Consider the following 19,146-nt stretch of genomic DNA (forward strand, 5'->3'; position numbering starts at 1 on the left):
TTCAGAACTGTGGAGGATGGCTAACATATCTGCACCGGGCAACAACTGGGCTGTAGTCTCTGCCTCTACACCTACGTGGAGTTCCTCTGTGTTTCACACCAGGGTTTGAAGTGGGAGGTGAGTGTGGATGAGAACAGACCAAAAGTGTTATTGCTTGAAAAATATTTTATCATGACATTTACAACTTCTCAGCTACTGAGCAGAAGGTGGAGCCAGAAATAGAATCAGCCCCTACCGTGCCCCCACCCCACCCACCGAGACGTCAGAATGCCGGAGAGGGCAGCGTTGTGCATGTGAGGGTGCTTTAAATGTTCCTCGCACACGCTCGCTTTCACTGTACTTCACTGACACCGTCTGGCCAGTTCACAGCACTAGCAACGGCGCAGGTCAACCACAGATCCGCTCACACTGTGGGGAGGTAGAGAGCACAGGTGTGTGTGAGACAGCACGAATGCGAGACAGACAAAGGGATGGAGCCGCTCAGAGAGAGTGTGTGAGAGGAGAGAGAGAGAACTAGAATAATTAAAATAATTTGGATGCCAAAGAGGGATTTCTAATCTCATCTTCTAAAGTCTTTACAGACAGATTAAGTAAAAGGCGGCCCAAAGAGATTCCAGGACTCTAGGTACACACAATATGATAATAATTAGCGCATACTGATATGTGCCAAAAATATAATGAGAAATTGTTTCTGGAGAGTCATCAGTGGGCCTCGCGCTACTGGAACAGTCTTGTTAATTTCTATGATTAAACAACATCAGAAACCGTGTAATTAACATTATTAATGCTTTCGGCCGCTCTGTTTGGACTGTCACTGTAGCAGTGACTGAAAGAGAAGTGAGACCCACAGGGGTGTGACCCCACCACAGCACACACAGAAAGAGAAGTGAGACCCACAGGGGTGTGACCCCACCACCGCACACACACAGAAAGGACGAGGTCTGCATATGTACTGTATGAGCACAAACAGAACTGGAAAGGAAGTATTTATCCTTAGTATCAACCTGTCAGGGGAAGGAAGAGGGTGAGGGGGATGTAGCCACTGGGGGCGGTGGGGGATTGGACACCAGCACTGAAGAGGGAGAGTCCAGAGTGAGATAGTGAGCTAGCGTCTAGTGCAGTGTGGTCTCTACAGAGTGAGATAGTGAGCTAGCATCTAGTGTGCTGTGGTCTCTACAGTGTGAGATAGTGAACTAGGGTCTGGTGTGGTGTGGTCTCTACAGTGTGAGATAGTGAGCTAGCGTCTGGTCCGCTGTGGTCTCTACAGTGTGAGATAGTGAGCTAGCGTCTAGTGCAGTGTGGTCTCTACAGTGTGAGATAGTGAGCTAGCGTCTAGCGCAGTGTGGTCTCTACAGTGTGAGATAGTGAGCTAGCGTCTAGCGCAGTGTGGTCTCTACAGTGTGAGATAGTGAACTAGGCTCTAGTGCACTGTGGTGTCTACAGAGTGAGATAGTGAACTAGGGTCTGGTGCAGTGTGGTCTCTACAGTGTGAGATAGTGAGCTAGCGTCTAGCGCAGTGTGGTCTCTACAGTGTGAGATAGTGAACTAGGCTCTAGTGCACTGTGGTGTCTACAGAGTGAGATAGTGAGCTAGCGTCTGGTCCGCTGTGGTCTCTACAGTGTGAGATAGTGAGCTAGCGTCTAGTGCAGTGTGGTCTCTACAGTGTGAGATAGTGAGCTAGCGTCTAGCGCAGTGTGGTCTCTACAGTGTGAGATAGTGAACTAGGCTCTAGTGCACTGTGGTGTCTACAGAGTGAGATAGTGAACTAGGGTCTGGTGCAGTGTGGTCTCTACAGTGTGAGATAGCGAACTAGGGTCTGGTGCGCTGTGGTCTGTACAGTGTGAGATAGTGAACTAGGGTCTGGTGTGCTGTGGTCTCTACAGTGTGAGATAGTGGGCTAGGGTCTGGTGTGGTGTGGTCTCTACAGTGTGAGATAGTGAACTAGGGTCTGGTGTGCTGTGGTCTCTACAGTGTGAGATAGTGAACTAGGGTCTGGTGTGCTGTGGTCTCTACAGTGTGAGATAGTGAACTAGGGTCTGGTGTGCTGTGGTCTCTACAGTGTGAGATAGTGAACTAGGGTCTGGTGTGCTGTGCTCTCCATGCACAGAACTCAAGGACCAGGATCCACGTACCTTACGGCTGCTGTCGGGTGACCTGTAGGTCAGCATGTAGTTATCGATGTCTGCAATGGGCGGTTGCCATGAAATGAGGGCGCTGCGATGGTTGACCTCGCTGGCTGTCAGGTTCTGCGGTGCATCCATGGCTGTGGGTTTAAGGGTCAGAGATCAGAGAAACCAGATTTGACCTTCTTTCCTTCAGTGGTGAATTGTTTTACCTGTCCTGATGATGTGATCTGCAGTTCCCCATGTCCTGACCTTTCCACATCTTATCTCCGTCAGAGGTGTGTGTGTGTGCGTGTGTGTGTGTGTGTGTGTGTGCGTGTGTGTATGTGCGTGTGTGAAGAGCTTGAGCAACATTCCTACTGACAGCATGCAAATAAGGTGCAAACACAGGTGTGTGTGTGTGTGTGTGTGTGTGTGTGTGTGTGTGTGTGTGTGTGCAGGTGGGTGTATGCTAGTGACACAGTGACAGATCCACTCCAAAGGAGAAGGCAGTTAGATGGTGGGTGTTGCCTCCTCTTCTGGTCTCTCTGCGTGGGCCCTTATTACATTAGCATGCCTCTCTATCTGCAGCACACACACACACACACACACACACACACAAAGCCCCTCTATCTCTCTCTCTCCCTCTCTTTTCAACTGCCCATCACCACACACAAATACAAAATTTGCATTCTGCCAGGGATGTATCTAACCAGCAAGCCCCCGTTGGCAGCTGATTGGATCATTATTGTTTTGTCGCGCGCGGTACATGGTGCACCCTCTTTATAAAATACACATACCAATAACCATCTCCCTGTACCAGCAGGAACTAGAACAGGAGAGGAACGTGGAGGGGTATGTACACTTCCGTACCGGTGCCAACAGGAGGCGCCCTCAGCGTCTTCATGCACGCACGTATGTTAATAGTGCTGCCCTGCAGCGCCATCGTCCTCCTGTATGGGACCTCAGACGGTGCCGACGCTACCTGAGAACCTATACATATTCATATCCACGGCTGGATCTCCATAACTATTAAAGCAGTACAGTAGTCCAGACCAGAGACAAGCAGCACTCCTCCATGGGGAGGCATCAAATCTGTCATGTGTTTTCATCTCAATTATCTGCTAAGCTGCTGTAAGCTCCCCAATAAATGCCAAAATGACGTATTTTTGACACCCCGACAGCCCCAGAAGGGGAGTCCATATATTACCCAACATCCTGAGGTTGTTTATCCTAATCTTTTTTTTTTGTCCCATGATGCATTTCAGGCGCTGCGTTTTATCAGAGCTCCACAGCGTCTAAACCTACTGTGCTGTCGGGGCATAACTGTCTCCAAATGAACCTGACACTAAATTAGGCACAAAGAAGCAAAAACCAAAAAAACGTCGTTTGAAGTCAGACGAATCCGACCGATCTCGGAGGCCGATTCTGTATCAAGATCCCGGCAGCCTGCAACAGGGCTGCCGGAGCTGGTGGCCTGTGACACTTTTACATGCAACTTAATTTTCTCTAAACAACACGGCCTAGTGAAAACGTCTGGAAGGCTGTTTGAGGTTGAGGTCGAGCTCCGACACTCCTGAAAGTGGAAGCCACCATGATCCCATTTGATTTTCCTGGTGTATATATATATATATATATATATATTTTTTTTTTAACAAGGTCAGGAATTAAGCCGTGGTGCATCTGCACTCGGTAGCTGTTGCCCCTGTCGGGGAGGGGCGGGGAGGCGTAAAGACTCCACTGGTCTGTGTGTGCTTTGGAGGGGAGTGTGTGCTTTTGGCATGGCACTTACGCGTGAGGAACGTGGTGACGATGGTGCCGCTGGTCAGGGGACCCTTGGTGGCGTACAAGCTGGCGGAGTAGGCCGTGCTGGGAAGCAGGTGGCTCAGCTCATGATTCTGTTTAGTCCCCTCCACCAGGAAGGTGTCGGCTGTCACTACGGGGGGAAACGTCAGCGCTAACGTTCAGGTGAAGTTCATGTGAAAGGTGGTCGGCTCATGTTAGTTCCGTGCAAAGGGAATTGTGACAAAGGCAGCTAATGAGTTTTTCATTTTTGTAGAGTTGGTATGAAGTCAAACCGTTTCATTAAAGGCTTGTATTACACTGAAGTCTAAAATTATGTGTTAAATTAACTGCAGCAGAGCTGTATTTACAACTAGACATACTTTCAAATCCCACTGCAGTGTATCTAATATCACCCCGGTAATTTTACCTTCTAATGTAAGTTATAGGAGACAATACATTTGCTTTGACTCCCCAGAGTCCATATTTATGTGCACAATCTTGACTTGAAATCTGGCACCTGAACAATCCATAACCAAGCAAACAGAATAAAGCCTCCATGGTGTGGGGGCACTTGAGTCAATACAAAAAAACACCTCTTAACATGCAACTTGGCTGGCAGTACTGTGAACGCTGCACTGTAGATATCATCTGTGCTGCAATAGATACAGGCCTGCAGACGGAGACATGCTGTGCTCTGCCTCTCGCTCTCGCTCGCTCTCTCTCTCTCTCTCTCTCTCTCTCTCTCTCTCTCTCTCTCTCTACTACCCTGGTTGCGGGTGACGGTGAGGACGTAGTTATCCACGCTGGAGAGCGGCGAGACCCATCTCAACAGCGCCCCCTGCGGGGTGACGTTCAGTGCCGTAAGCTCCATGGGCATGTCCATGGCTGCAAAAACAGAAAAATGAGAGAAGGTTGCAATGATAGACAGGAATCAAATCACAAGCAGCACAGCGCAGAGATTTTTGTTTTTTAAAAACTTGGATTGCAGGATTTTTGCACAGGTTTACATAGCAAATCTCAACAGGTTGAAACTAATTTGTTTTGATGATCTGTCTGGAGAAGATCACAATTTCCTTAATTAGCTGAGATTGGAGGGAAAGTTATACAGTTAAATATGCGTAGTGTTGGTGGGCGCGGACAGCTCTGTGTGAGAGGACGTGAGAGGAGACTTCACCACCAAATCTGTCTCGCTGTTAGGAAACACGTCCCTGCACCGCAGGACAAATTCCACCTTTCGAAAAGGAGCTGGAAATTTCTGCTAATTTGCTGATATTATAATCACATCGGGAGGAATCAGGAGCAAGGCTCTGCCTGTCCTTCTAGTAGCTTTATCTTTTCATCAGGTTTTACTAAAAAATATTGCTGCTTGATATTTTTTTCAATCAATAAAAAACTAATAAAAAAATCCTCGATCTCTCAATATATTAACACTGCCATGGTTCTGGACAGCTATATCCGGCTCACAACACCCAGAACCAGTTCTGAGATCTGGTCTGGTCCTGGGGCAGAGGTAACTTTGGGTCGACTCCACCCTCTACAGCCGCTGCCCTTTATGGGCGCTCGCTGGGCTCGCTGACCCAACCTTTTCCTAGGCTAAGTCCATCCAATGATTGACTCCACACGCAGGGCTTACGTAGACACTCAGGTACTCCTCATCTCTCGAACCGTTTCCCAGTGGCCCCGGCGTCCGGTTTCTTGTTTTTTTTTTTCTTTTTCCTCTTAAGGTTCCTCGTCTCCGCGCCTGGCCACGGCGGAGTCGCCACGCTGTTTTTAACGAGCGGCTTGGACGTTTCTGAAAGCGTCTCTGTACCCTTTCGCCAGTTTGCAAACCTCTGAACATGTTAATCCATTACTCTGTTATCAGCTTCAGGAGGGTGGGAACAAAAACTCTTGATGTCCAGCAAGTTCAAATGCAGAGGAACAGTGGTTTAAGAGAACACCATCTGCCATATTAAAATATGAAAATGTTAGACGTAATTAACTGTAAGAGTGCCTTTTTTTTTCCTATGCATGCTCTCTGCCACCTGAAACTACTAATTAATTCTTTTCTTTAGTTCGAGCCTTGAACTCATTATCACCTCAAAACCTTCAATGTGTGGCTGGAAAAAAACACCTCCAAAAAACCGGTCCTGCCAAGTCATGACTTAAATCCTGCAATAATAGGCCATTATCAGCTCTCTGCATTTGCCTACAAATAATTAATAATGACTAATAATTCATTTGAGTGTGGTCAGTGTTTTCATATCACTGCCAGCACACCAGCACTTAAAGCGTGAGACGCAGTACAGCCAGGGGATTAGAGCTGAAGTTATACATTTCCACTCCGAAAAGGATCCTTAAAATGAACCTGCTAATTTCCCTGCAGATTATGTTTCTTCTGTAAGAAGTGGTTCGATGCCGGAGGGCTGGCCGATACTCGTTGCGATACTCGTCGCGATACTCATCGTGATACTGGTCATGATACTCATCGCGATACTCATCTCAAAGCACCCGGATCACATCGTATCTTGGAACTACTGTGATCCAAAATCCTGTGATATTAAACGCCCCTGACAACAAGAGGCGAGATCGGAGCTTACTGCCAGCAGTCCAGGTGCCTAAGCTCGTACTAAACATGTCAGAAGCTCCAGCTCTGCTTTTCCCTGTTGTGTTTCAGTGCTGTAACAGGACCTATACACCACAACTTTCTTCAAACAAATTAAGCCTTAAGCTTGCGTGAAAAACAGAGTTTGTTAGGAGAGCATCCACTCCGTCTGAGACAGAGGAAGGCTGTTGCACCAGGGCTGGAAAATCCCTAATCGTGACAGCGTAAACAAGACTGATCCGGCAGTGGGTAAACGGCGACACCTGTGAATACGACGGCGCTGACTGGCTGACTCTCTCTGCTCCCCCGCGCGGCGTTCAGCGTGATGTCGTACTCTGTGGCAGGGTGAAGGTTGGTCAGGGTGTAGTTCGTCACGTCTTTATCGATCACCACACTGTCCACTCGACCTGCGACACGACACGTAAAAAACACCGTCGACCCCTCTGCGGTTCGCAGTCATGTCTGAAACATAGTACAGTCTGGCTGCAAATGTGGGCACCTCTGGCAGAGCGGTGGGACATTTTGTAGTACTCGAAGGGGGATAAAGGGGGAAGCCAAGACACGGTTACCGAATCCTCGGTGATGTACGACACGGCCATCTCTCTGGGAGCGTCCATCCCTGCAGTGGAGACAACCACACGCCAATGACCCAGCTGATCTAGGTTGGACACCCCCCCGACCCCCCCCCCCCCCCCCCCCCCCCCCGACACGGCGAGAAGACAAGTTAGCACAGCGACCTTTGGCTTTTCAGTGGAGGATAAACCTTTAACGGCAACGTTAACCCCTCGTCTCGTTTTACGGCTGTTTTCTGCAGGACCCCATGGGCGAGAGGTGCATAGAGAGTCTATGAGGGCATGTGCATTATAAACGAATGCTGTTCTTTACCAGCGAACCGTTCGTGGTTTGTTTATTTATCCCAAGAGTTCTTACTGTTGCTAAAGCAAAGGTTACCAGGGAACGATTTCGCAAACAATTACACAGACTATGAGGTTGTGTGTTATTCCAAAGATCAAAGGGGAATAAACATAATGACTTCTGGCATTACTGAGGAACAGGGGCATTAAAAAGAGGAATAAAACCTTCCACCCCTACCCATATTCATTAGATTAATGCATTCAGCTCACAGACGAGGGGTGGCAATTCATAAACGGGCTGCCAGCCTCATTTACATGATTCTGGACTGAAATGTTCCTGAGTAAATGAGTTGTGATTATTCATGTATGTATATCTTAAATCATTATCCATTCAACAGGGCAGTCTGTACAGACCCTGAATGCATTTTCTGTATTGAAATGCAGTTTACAGACACAGTGGTGGGAATAACAAGAATAATGTTTTTGGCAGCTTCTAAATACACTGTGTCAGTGTCTCTTGAGCTGCCAGGCCTCTTGACGCATCTGTGTATTACAAGATGCTGAAAACAGAAAAGAAAGAAAGAAAAAACCCATTGCAGAGCGAATCACAGTTGTAAAAACAGACGAATCCATTTAGTGGTTCTTTAGCGCTTAGCATCCAAGACACAAAAACAAACGAAAAACAGAAGCACCCTTGCCCAGATGACATGCTAGCAAGGACGCACGCACGCACGTGTTCTCCGCGACAAGCGCATATAATCCGACTAGTCAGCAACAACTTTGAAATCTGCCCGGCAGGACGGAGTGCAACCGCAGAGCAGAGCTGCAGGACCAGCTCGCACACGTCGAAAGGCGTTAGTCAAACTCCATCCTGCACCACGCTGCCTCGACCCCAACCACCGTCTGTAAAGATGCAAAGAGGACGTCCATCGAGACCGTTCTCTGCCCCGGCACCCAGGTGTTGGCACGAGCCTCCACTGGCTGTCCGTACATCTGAGACAGCGGCTGTCTCCAAACGAAGCCTGAAAACTCACCTTTTCAGTCTCTCAGCACTTAAATATGCAATTACGTATTAAAAATTACTCTTCTGTTACATGTTTATTGCCTGACAGTGTTCTTAACACGCACCAGTTTATAGTGCCATGAAGACATGTGTCTGATACAGAAGACATGGTGCTTGTGCAAGCGGCTCTGGACAAGGGCGTCCGCCGCATGCTGTAAACGTGAACGTTAACAGGGTCACGCCTCTCGGGCCCTCACGCTTTACTGACGCCTGCACAGTTAGACAGAGGTTAGGAAGAGTGTTACACCGTGCTGAATTCATTAAGACAAAAAAGGATAAAATAAAAAACACGCCATGGCTGCCATGGGGAGTTTTAATGAGGATAGCGTTCCGAACAATAAAATTAAACCTATTAAAATCAACACTTTTTCTGTAAGAAACTTGCACCTGGGGGTGGGGTGGAGGGGTTTCTAATTTAAAACGACCTAATTTAAAATTCATTAGAAAGCCATTTTAGAAATCTGTTATCAAAACGTGCTGACACGTCTTTAAAACAGATGCATAAACGCATCGGAGGACTGGCCGCAAAAAAGGATCTCAGATCAGTCGGAAAGCTGCAAAGAGCTGCTCGTTGTTCGTCGCTTTGTGGAGAAAGGCAAGCCTGACGTCAGAGGTTTTCCCCAGGCAAAGCTAACCCTCCATAGTGTTGTCATTTTAAACGCACGGATTACTTGGTAATTAGCTGGGGAGTTCAGAGCAGCGTATGCTAGGGGCCAGGAGAGGAGAAACGATTTATCGCAGAAGCAATCGACAAGCAGAATCAGAAGATTCTTCATTATTATATGCTCAGACTATACAATTATTTATTTTCAACTCAGAATATATACTGACGTAAGACTGAAATGGGTTTGTCTGCTGCGGCCACTGCGGTCACTTATGACATTAGACCACCACACTTGTCTACTGTTCACCAAATATATTGCAGTGAAGGCCATGTGGTTCAAGATGAAAAGAAATATATATATATATATTTATTTATTTATTTATTTAGCCATTGTATTTAGTGACACAGCCTGAGCAGATGCTGCCTTGCCTCACCAGCTGTGGTGTTATTCTTTTCAGAGATGAATTTGACATTTGCTTGTGTTTGTTTGATTATTGTCTAGTTGACCTGCATTCTCTCACAAGCAGCTCACACGATGTTACCCTGGATTCAACTCTGGAACCAAAGTGGTGGCGTCCTTGGTGATGTCAGTGAGTTTCTGATATTTTTCACTCTTCATAAAAGTGTTTATTTATTTGTTCCAGAACCGAATGTCATCTCTCTGTGCCCCATGTCAGTGGTCTCATGTCTAAAACCAACACGATATTTCACAAAACTCAGAATACTGTACACTTCATTTGAATGACCGAGTCATATGAGTGACATTAAAACAGTCTAAACGGTGAGTTAAATGGGTGGGTTTGTCAAATATCTTAAGAACCATCGACACCAACGTTTAAAATGCAGGACTGGATTTTTGATGCTGAGCAAAACAGCAGTACCTGTGAGGACCGTGCCGGTGACTGGCTCTGAGGCAGTGTCTCCGTGCATGGTTACTAGGGTGATTACATACTGCCTCGAAGGAAGCAGGCCTGACAGGATGGCTTTGGTTCTGGATCCATCGAGAATGACCACGGACTCGACACTGGACTCATGGGTACCGTAGTACAAGTCGAAGCGATCGGCAGGTGGTGCAGGAGCGCTCCAGCTGACGGCCAGCGAGTCAGCCGTCACGTCCGAGAAGTAGAGCTGGCTCACGGGGCGGAGCCCTGCAATCAAAGGACTGCCGTTTAACATGACTGATTCCCAGGAAGAACCTGAACTCGTCGCTGATTGGTGAACCTTCGCATGGAAGTAGAGTGACAGCGAATGAAAGTGAAGCGTGCAGAACGAGCGCAGGATGTAAGGGAACGGAGAGCAGTTGCAGAGAACTGAGCGTCCAGACGGTGGGCCAACGAAGAATCTCAGAAAGAGATGAGCATGGGGATGAAATGAGATGAGCAAGCAAAGACGTCGATAAGACTCGTTATCATCACATCAAAAGGAGGCAGGAGTCTAAGTTCATCTGCCTGGCAGGTGAGCGAAGTATCGATGTGCAGGTGTTTAAAGGTGTGTTAAGGAGAAGTAGAGAGCCAGATAGAATAGATAGATAGAACCAGATAGCGTAGCGTAATCATTCAGACAGAATGAATGGAACAGAATGGATAAGCCAATAAAATGAATCTCACTGTCCCTCTGTAGGAATGTGATCATTACAGCACCAGTTGCTGCACAAAGCACAGCTTTTTTATATCACACATATTGGGCAATTATCAAACCTTAACTGAATAATCATCTATTCCTAGAAAAAAAATGGTGGATCTGGTGTCTTTACATTTCTTTTGGTCCCTAATTAATTTAGTATTTGGCTTTACATCAAATACTGATAGTGGTGGGCTACGCCTCATGGCCTGGTGTTACAACTGCTTCCCATGAGGAGCACGTGCAATTCCAGAATCGTGCACAACTTCCCCAGGCCTCCAGGGATTTACCTGTGAAGGCATCAATGGTGGCAGCTGAGCTTTGCTGCCGCCCCCGCTGGGCTGTGACTGTGATGGTGTACTCGGTGGCTGGCTCCAGCTCCCTCAGGGTGGTGCTGCTGATATCTCTGGGCACCGTCAGCTCAATGCTCACCCCACTGGCTGAGGTGTAGGTTACCCTGTAGTGGTCGATGGGTCCCTGGACCTTGCCCCACAGCAAGGAGATGGTGTTGTCCGTAGATGCGGTGACTGTCAGGTCCATGGGGACATCCAGACCTGGCGAGGAGAAAACACGGAACAGAAGGAGGAAGATCTTGGGATGTGGAATGACCATAGAAGCCCGATAATCGTGATTGAGGTTCATGCGAAAATAGCAGCAAGATTTAACAGATGAGCGAATGTTAAATAGTGAACATATGGCCTTTTCTCCATTCTGATACTGGCATCACAGACCTTTTACACATACGGAATATTCCACAACTCCACAAAACAGTTTTGAACATTTTTGCTGTTTTCAGTGTGAGTAAAGGGTGCAGTGGAATACCAGCACAAACACAGCTCCTCAGACTAATCCCAGCATAGCTGAATCACCCCTCACTTTAATCAGTTCACCCCTCTCTGTTGGCTTTATTCCTAGGACATTAAAACTTAAAACTTGCAGCCATTAAACCTATGATCTAGAAACCAAACCTAAGTCACACAGAGCTTACTAATTACAGGCCTATATCAAAAATCTCCTTTATTACAAACGTTCTTGAAAAAGTGGTTTCAATACAACAATGCTCTTGCAAAAGAATAGCAGATTTGAAACCTTTGAGTCAGGATTCAGGCTTGTCAACAGCATTGTCTAGAGTCTCCAACGGTCTACTGTTGTTATTAGACAGAGGCTATTCTACTGTTCTTGTGCCTCTTGGTCTTGCTTGACACCAAAGATCACAGGATCCTGACTGACAGGCTTGCAAATCTAGTGAGAATTAAAGGTCGTGCTCTCTCTTGGTTTAAATCTTATTTGACCAATCACTCTCAATTTGGCTGAATGATGAATCCTCTGATCTTACAAAGGTTACGTATGGTGTCCCACAAGGGTCAGTGCTTGGCCATCTGCTCTTTCCCCTGCATACGCTACCACTCGGTGCCATCGTCCGCAAGCCTGGCATTAGCTATCATTCCTATGCTGATGACACCCAGCTATATGCAGCCAAACCAAATAAACCCTCCGATCTTAACAAAATAGAAGAATGTGTAAAAGAAGTTAAATGTTGGGTGGCAACAACTTTCTTCAACTTAATCCAAACAAGACTGAAACCTTGTTATTTGGCCCTAAGGCTAAAAAAAAGAGATCTCAAATCACACACTTAATCTAGATGGCTATGGATGATGAATCTGAGCTCTCCTTTGTTACACACATATGTAATGTAGACTTTCTTAACCTCTACGCTGGACTACTGCAATTCTGGTTTTACTCCCATTCTATCTGTCCTGCGGACAGATATCATGTTTACTATAAAATATGCCTTATGACATATAAAACTGTAAAAGAGCTGGCCTCTCTGTATCTCAGAGAACTTACTGAACCCCGTGACCCTGCACACACCCATCGATCACATGGTGCTTGCTTGCGGACTGTGCCATCAATAAAAAACCGAGCACTCTGGTATAAGGCACCCCAAATATGGGATGTACTTCCTACCTCAGTACGGGATTCGGACACACACTCTCTTTGTCTCACTTTAAAGCTCACACTCACTATAAAACTAGACTGAACACCTACCTGTGTGCACAGGCCTTGGCTAGCAATATTGCGCTCATGCAATGCTATAGTCACAGTTATTATTGCCTGCACACATCTTTCTATGCGTTATGCTGCCACATTCCTCGCTAGTCGGCCAAAGTGATACGGACTGTCCCTGGACCAGTCTCTACCGCCATGTGGCCATCTGCCTCTCTGCCGACCTGTCCCTGGACCAGTCTCTACCACCATGAGTTCATTTGCTACTGCAAGCCTCTTGAAGGAAAGCCTTGACAAGACCTGGCCCTGGACACCGACACATTATTGCCATGTCACACTTCAGAATTAGAGAATATGTTGTCAGTATAATCCCCCACTTGCTATCATCCTAGTTCACATTTATTGTTATCCAGTGTTCATAGCATACATGTTGTCCAGGAAGATGCCCCCTTTTGAATCTTGCTTTCTCTTTGTGTTTCTTCCTCTCAGCCTGATGGAGTTTTTCTCACCACTGTTGCCTTTGGCTTGCTCTGTTGGGGCTTGGACCCAGACTTATGTAAAGCTGCTTTATGACAACAGATGTTGTAAACAGTATTATATAAATAAACTTTGCTTTGCTTTGATTTGCTTTGCTTTTTTTCCCCTCAGGCTGTTGCTCAGAGATTCTTGATACCTTGAGATGCTCCGAAAGCTGCAACATAATTGGAAATTTGGACTGCTCACCAGTCCTGGCGTTCATTGTGGCAGGGGTGCTTTGTTTGGCACCAAGATGGGCTGAGATTCCAATGCCATATTCGGTACCAGGCAGCAGATCTGAGAAGAGAAGGACAGTTAAGAGCATGAGAGAGAAACTGAATGAATCATTTGTGGTCCAAGGAGAAGTTTCACTTTATAATATTAAACAGAATAAATTTCCGAGGAATAGCAATTAGAACAATGTGGTATTTGGATTGTAATGCATTACAAATTCATCACTGACGCTGAGGAACCGGCCTCCCGCAGAGCCCAAATGTGTTTGAAATGTTTGGTTCTGAGTTTTAAAGGAAGCGGCAACTTCAGGCAGATGACAACCTGCCAATTAAAACCACAGCAGAACCTGCCCAGGAGTCCAATGTGTTGTCTTTTGATGTATTGCTTATGCTTTATAAATCGCATAACTAATCAAAAAACTAGAGCTCAGCACTTGATTCTCTACTAACGAGGGAGGCAGATATCAATACCCACCCTCCCGAATCCAAGAGAATCTCTCTAAAGGCTTTTGTTGCGCAGTATTGTCCCATAACTCAAATTTTAAACATGTAACCACAGGATATGTTCAGCTTGCAGTCCGGTCATAAGGGCACTTGATGGTCCATCCGCAGCAAGGAAAACTCGTATCTCAGTGCCAGTGTGCTTAGAGGGTGATACCAGGGAGTGCACACAAAAAGGTGCATGGTACAGGATCCATGAAGAGTGCTTCTGTGTGAGAAGCTGGAGTTTATAGGAATCCCTGCCTAAAACTTGCTCGAGGCTGTTTAGCGCATTCAGTCGCATCCTGGATGGGAATGCTACGTAAGGTAAGATGGTGGATTGAATGTGACATTAGCTGAAGGATTATCTAATGTTACTGTAACTCACCAGCCAGGAGATTATAACAAATAACTGGATGAACTCCCTCTTTAATGTTAACAGTAGTTTGAACATTTATCAGTGACTACAGTGTAAAGACACATCCATGAGAGGCAAATGTATACTTTCCAGTCTGTGATATGGATGGGGTTTTGTTCTGGGTGGAGCGATGCTCACCCGTGAGCGTGATACGGGTGGTGCCCCCACTGCCACGTGGGACCTCCACTCTGTCGTATTGGTCTCCAGCCAGCGTGCTGTACACCACCTGGTAACCCTCCACATCTGCCTCACTGTTCTCCCAGTCCAGCTCCAGTGAGGTGGACGTCTTTGACACCACCCGCGGGTCTTTGGGGGCGTCAATCTCTGAGGAAAACGACAGGACTGAGAAGAGTCATGCCACCTGGAAGCGAACCTCACCCGCTGGGTTCAGCACGTCACAGGGTTTAAAGGACTTGTTCATCCTGAATGAAATTTACAGGCAGGCGTAAGTAAGAAAGAGGAAACAAGTGAAGATATTAGATTAACCGCGTGATGAGTGTTTCAGTAAACCGCAGTATAACTGCATAGCTCTTTGTTTACACACTCTATATTAAAAGGGATGTTTCTGACCTGTCTGTCATAGCAGCAATAACACTTACCTCCCTTCATACGACCGCACTGTTCAATACGTTTCCTTTTGAAGGTCATAATATTTATTACATCGGTGTTATAAAGGATGACCGCGCACAGACAGTCTGATATTACGGGATGCGGTTCATGTCTGCAGTAAGTCTACACCGGCATGGGTTTTATTTATAAATTAATTTTTCTCTTAATGACTGCAGTGTAATCGATTATAAAAGTAAAAAAAGCATAACTAAAAATTGATTGCAAATGAAGAAATATTTGAGGGTAGATGTTTGTGACAGCACTGTGTCTGTGTATAATGCGATCCGTAAAGTCCTTAAGTAGAATTAAATGTCTGATCTGTGTGTGTGTGCGTGTGTGTGTGTGTAGCGCGTGATAAGAAATGTTTCTCGTGCGTGGCTCACCTGTGGTAAACTGTGCGGAAATGGCATCACTTTCGTTACCCCCGCGGACCCCGCTGACGGACACGTCGTACCTGGCTCCGGGCCGCAGCACCTGCAGTGAATACTGACTCAGCGTGGGCTGCAGGCGGAACGTGGTCCTGGGCCCATCCGTGCCCGCTAACCCGTAACGCAGGACGATCTGGTCCACCTTGGCGCGCGGCGGCGTCCATTCCACGAACGCCACCGTGTCTGACACGTCGCGGACCACCAGCTGCGCTGGCCCGTCAATTACTGGGGAAGGGATCGAGTACGGAAATAACAACACAAAAATTACACTACAGGTCATAAGCCATGATCATTACACACTTCATTAATATAGATGATATTTGTATGATTCAGATGTGTCCTGTAAGGAAATAACACTTATTAGAGCTATTTGCAGGATTATATAAGGATTACGTCTCAGTATTTGGGTTGTTTGTGGAGTAGATGTATGCACTGGGACTGTTGCGATGAATAAATGTCACAGTGACTAAAGAGGCGTGTGGCATAACTTTACCCTGTTCTTATCAGGAGATGGAGATAGAAATCTGCCTTAAGACACTTTTCTCACCAGGAGATAGCCCTGAGCCACAGACCTGACATTTCTTATTGGATATATAGCACCAAAAATAGCTACAAAGACAGGGTTTTATTCAATGTGATTTCATTAGAGATCCCATTATTACAATGTTTCCATGGAAATTGTGTGAAGTCTAAAAGAAGCACCAGGCTTAATTTAAAGAAGAATGAGGGTTTGGAAACTGGGAATGTCAGAGACAAGCGTAACTTTCTGCCTCTAGTTCTATGTCATTCATTTACAGAAGCACGTAACTTTAACACTGTACACATTAAGCGTAACTTTGTCTTGGAGTTAACAGTAATCTCATTAATAGAACTATGTGCTTGACATTAGATGACCAATACATTTCATATCTGGCATAAGGACCAATTTTCTTTAAAACAAATAATTGGATTGTGGGAATATTTAACATAGTTTTCACAGGGATCAGTGAGAACATTTGCATACTAATCATGTAGTAACCAATCAGGTGGTGTAGTGCAATCATCTCTGAGGTTTCATAACCAATCAGGTGGTAGTGTAGTAGGCGGTAGGTGATAATCTGAGGTTTCAGATCCCCAGGATTCATACTTCTCAACTACTCTTGTTATTTCTGAATAATGATAAAAATACTGATCTGATTGGATATATAAGGACTTTGGACATACACAGAGACGGTGGACAAATGGCATGGGTCTTAAACATACTGCCTGTGTGAGGTCAATAATTCCGCTCTTTGGCAATAAACACAAAGGCAGGTTCGAACCACAGTGTGAAGAAAGAATCCACAAGAGTGGTTACATTTTGTGTTTTGAGGAAAAATATCACTGACATTACAGACATATTGTACACAGAACCAATAAAACAGGCCCAAACCAGGTTTATGAACAGAATCTGATGCACAATTTAACTTCACCGGTTTCCACTTCTACATTCACTGTAAGTAATTGTAAAGTAGGCAGTTCCTTACGGCTGTGTCCAGTCGTCAGACACGGAAATGTCTCTTTTAAGAGAGCATTCCACCCAGCTGTTACAGACGAAGATAAATCTTTGCACACATAAATAAATAAGTGACATCCAGATTTATCTCTTCCAATAGGGCATCTGTACTGGACATATTGAAATATTAATGGTGTCCCATACATAATTAATTCCCCTTTAATTATGCTTGACAATGAGGCTTGGTTGAAATTAATGACATTTTCACTGCAGATACACAGTTTGATTGTTCTGGAAAGGTTCAATTGAACCTAATCATTCTATCTGCAGAGGTTGAATTCTGGGGTGAAGTTTACATTTAATGCATAATTGCTGACAGACCTGCTAATACATCAAGGTGACGTTTTGCATTAGGTGAAGCTATGTGACACTTCCCAGCTTATTACAACCCCCCCCCCCCCACACACACACACTCACACACAAATGCGTGCAAACACACACACACACACACATTCACACACAAATGCGTGCAAACACACACACACATTCACACACAAACGCGTGCAAACACACACACACACACACACACACACAAACGCGTGCAAACACACACACACACACACACACACACACACACACACACACACACACACACACACACACACACTCACGCACACAAGCATCTTTGTCTCTGTGTCTCTTTCCCTCTTCTCTCTCTCTCTCTCTCTCCCCCACACTTCAAAGATGTCCTTGGAGCCCAAAGTGGGTCATGTTTAAGCATAAGCACTAAACCGGCTCGGCAAGCAGGTGCGCTCACGTGTGGTGATGGTGGTGGTGAGTGGCTGACTACGGCCCTGATCCTTCAGTGCCACCAGGCTGACTGTGTACTCCTCCCCGGGTCTCAGACCCGTCTGGTGAAAGGACCGGATAGTGCTGGGAAGCTGAGCTGTCATCCCTCCATCGTTGTCCTTGGTAACAGACGCGCACACACAAACATGCATTCACACATGCATACAAACATATAGATACACATACACGCACGTATACACACATGCACACACAAGTACATACACACACACACAAACCCAAGCATGTATACACACACACACACACACACACACACACACACACCAAGCATCAGCCATTTGTCTGCCACCCTGATCGTGCAACACAACATCAAGGGGCAGAGAACCAGGCAGTAAACAATGAGCAGACAAGTTGAGGGCTTGGGCCCACTCGGGTGGCCCCAGTCGGGGGTGTTGACCAGGTTCTTGTGTGACGAAACATTTGCCCATAAGACCGAAATATCGTCTCCAGTATTTGTTCTTGTTTACAGGGAACTGTTGTGCATAACTTCAGCCAAAATGCTCACAACCATATGCTGCTATACGTCTGAAATGAAGTAACTGCACTGGAGGAGACCAGCTCTGCCCTGTTTCTTTGAAGACCCCCCCCCCCCCCCTGCGAGCTAATCCATTACGATATTGTGGAAGATCAAGAATGCTTATGCTACCTTTTAGTCGCGAGCCTTCTTCAGTGAATGCTACCTCCCCTAATGCGATTTCTCTGGTTGGGGGGATGGGGGGCTCCTTTCTCTGGACGTTTTCTGTTGCCTGCCTCCCCTCATCCACGGAAAACTGAAGAGCCCTCACTCCTTTGTAGTCACCAGGTATCCTCTCCAAAGCTCCCGACTTTGTTTCCATGGTATTTTCTTTTTTATTCTGGTGTCTTTCATCTAAAGCTCAGGTTCTGTAAAACGTTGAGGGAGCGAAAGCGCGTTTCTCCCAGACAGGGGCTGAGAGAGTGGGAGTTTAAAGAGGCTGACGTTTGGAGAGCGAATTAAAGGGAAAGTTTGACCAACTTTAAACACGGCATTATTGCTTTTATGGGCTCTCAGACTAGACTGTCCACTGGCCAGGCACCAACCTGCTTTAGAAATGAATCCTTCCTAAATAAAACCATAGACCGAGCTCTTCAGGTGGCCATTACCAGCAACACAATCTCCCTTTTACCTGTCTATTCTTATTGCCAAAAGAGAATATTTACTCGGTAGGCAAAGTATTTAAATTTGGCATTAATATCCAGCTCCAGTGGTTCACGCGTCCCCGGAGCCTCAGCAGGGTCCTGTCAAAGGGAGAAAGACACATTTTTCTAACGGAGAGAGACAGGTTCCCGCCTGCTGTTCTCCGGGTGACAGGTGTGCGTCTCCAAAAGCGGGCCGCGCGCTGTAATGTCATTTGTCACGTCGCTGCTCCTCAGCGAAGCACGAAGCACAAACGTCGGCTCCGTGGCCAGCTGAGAGGAGGCGAGGACTGCGAGATTTCCTCTCTGGCAAATGGCACACGAGGCTCATTGTTCCTGCACTTTAC

The 19,146-nt window shown here is 46.3% G+C and overlaps 1 protein-coding gene across 2 annotated transcripts in view; it reads right to left on the minus strand.

Moving 5' to 3' along the window:
* tnr (tenascin R (restrictin, janusin)) overlaps window positions 1-19,146 on the minus strand; it is a 110,833-nt gene that overhangs the window by 13,135 nt on the left and 78,552 nt on the right. For both annotated transcript variants that reach the window (XM_035536376.1, XM_027011367.2), the window contains 11 exons: window positions 17,595-17,745; window positions 15,259-15,528; window positions 14,405-14,590; window positions 13,343-13,432; window positions 10,903-11,166; window positions 9,874-10,140; window positions 6,971-7,090; window positions 6,735-6,878; window positions 4,653-4,772; window positions 3,895-4,038; window positions 2,133-2,263 (listed from right to left, as the gene is read on the minus strand). In XM_035536376.1, the coding sequence (XP_035392269.1) occupies window positions 2,133-2,263; window positions 3,895-4,038; window positions 4,653-4,772; window positions 6,735-6,878; window positions 6,971-7,090; window positions 9,874-10,140; window positions 10,903-11,166; window positions 13,343-13,432; window positions 14,405-14,590; window positions 15,259-15,528; window positions 17,595-17,745 (1,887 nt within the window). The remainder of the gene's footprint in view (window positions 1-2,132; window positions 2,264-3,894; window positions 4,039-4,652; window positions 4,773-6,734; window positions 6,879-6,970; window positions 7,091-9,873; window positions 10,141-10,902; window positions 11,167-13,342; window positions 13,433-14,404; window positions 14,591-15,258; window positions 15,529-17,594; window positions 17,746-19,146) is intronic.

This window comes from Electrophorus electricus, chromosome 18, assembly GCF_013358815.1.
Source record: "Electrophorus electricus isolate fEleEle1 chromosome 18, fEleEle1.pri, whole genome shotgun sequence".
Classification (NCBI taxonomy): domain Eukaryota; kingdom Metazoa; phylum Chordata; class Actinopteri; order Gymnotiformes; family Gymnotidae; genus Electrophorus; species Electrophorus electricus.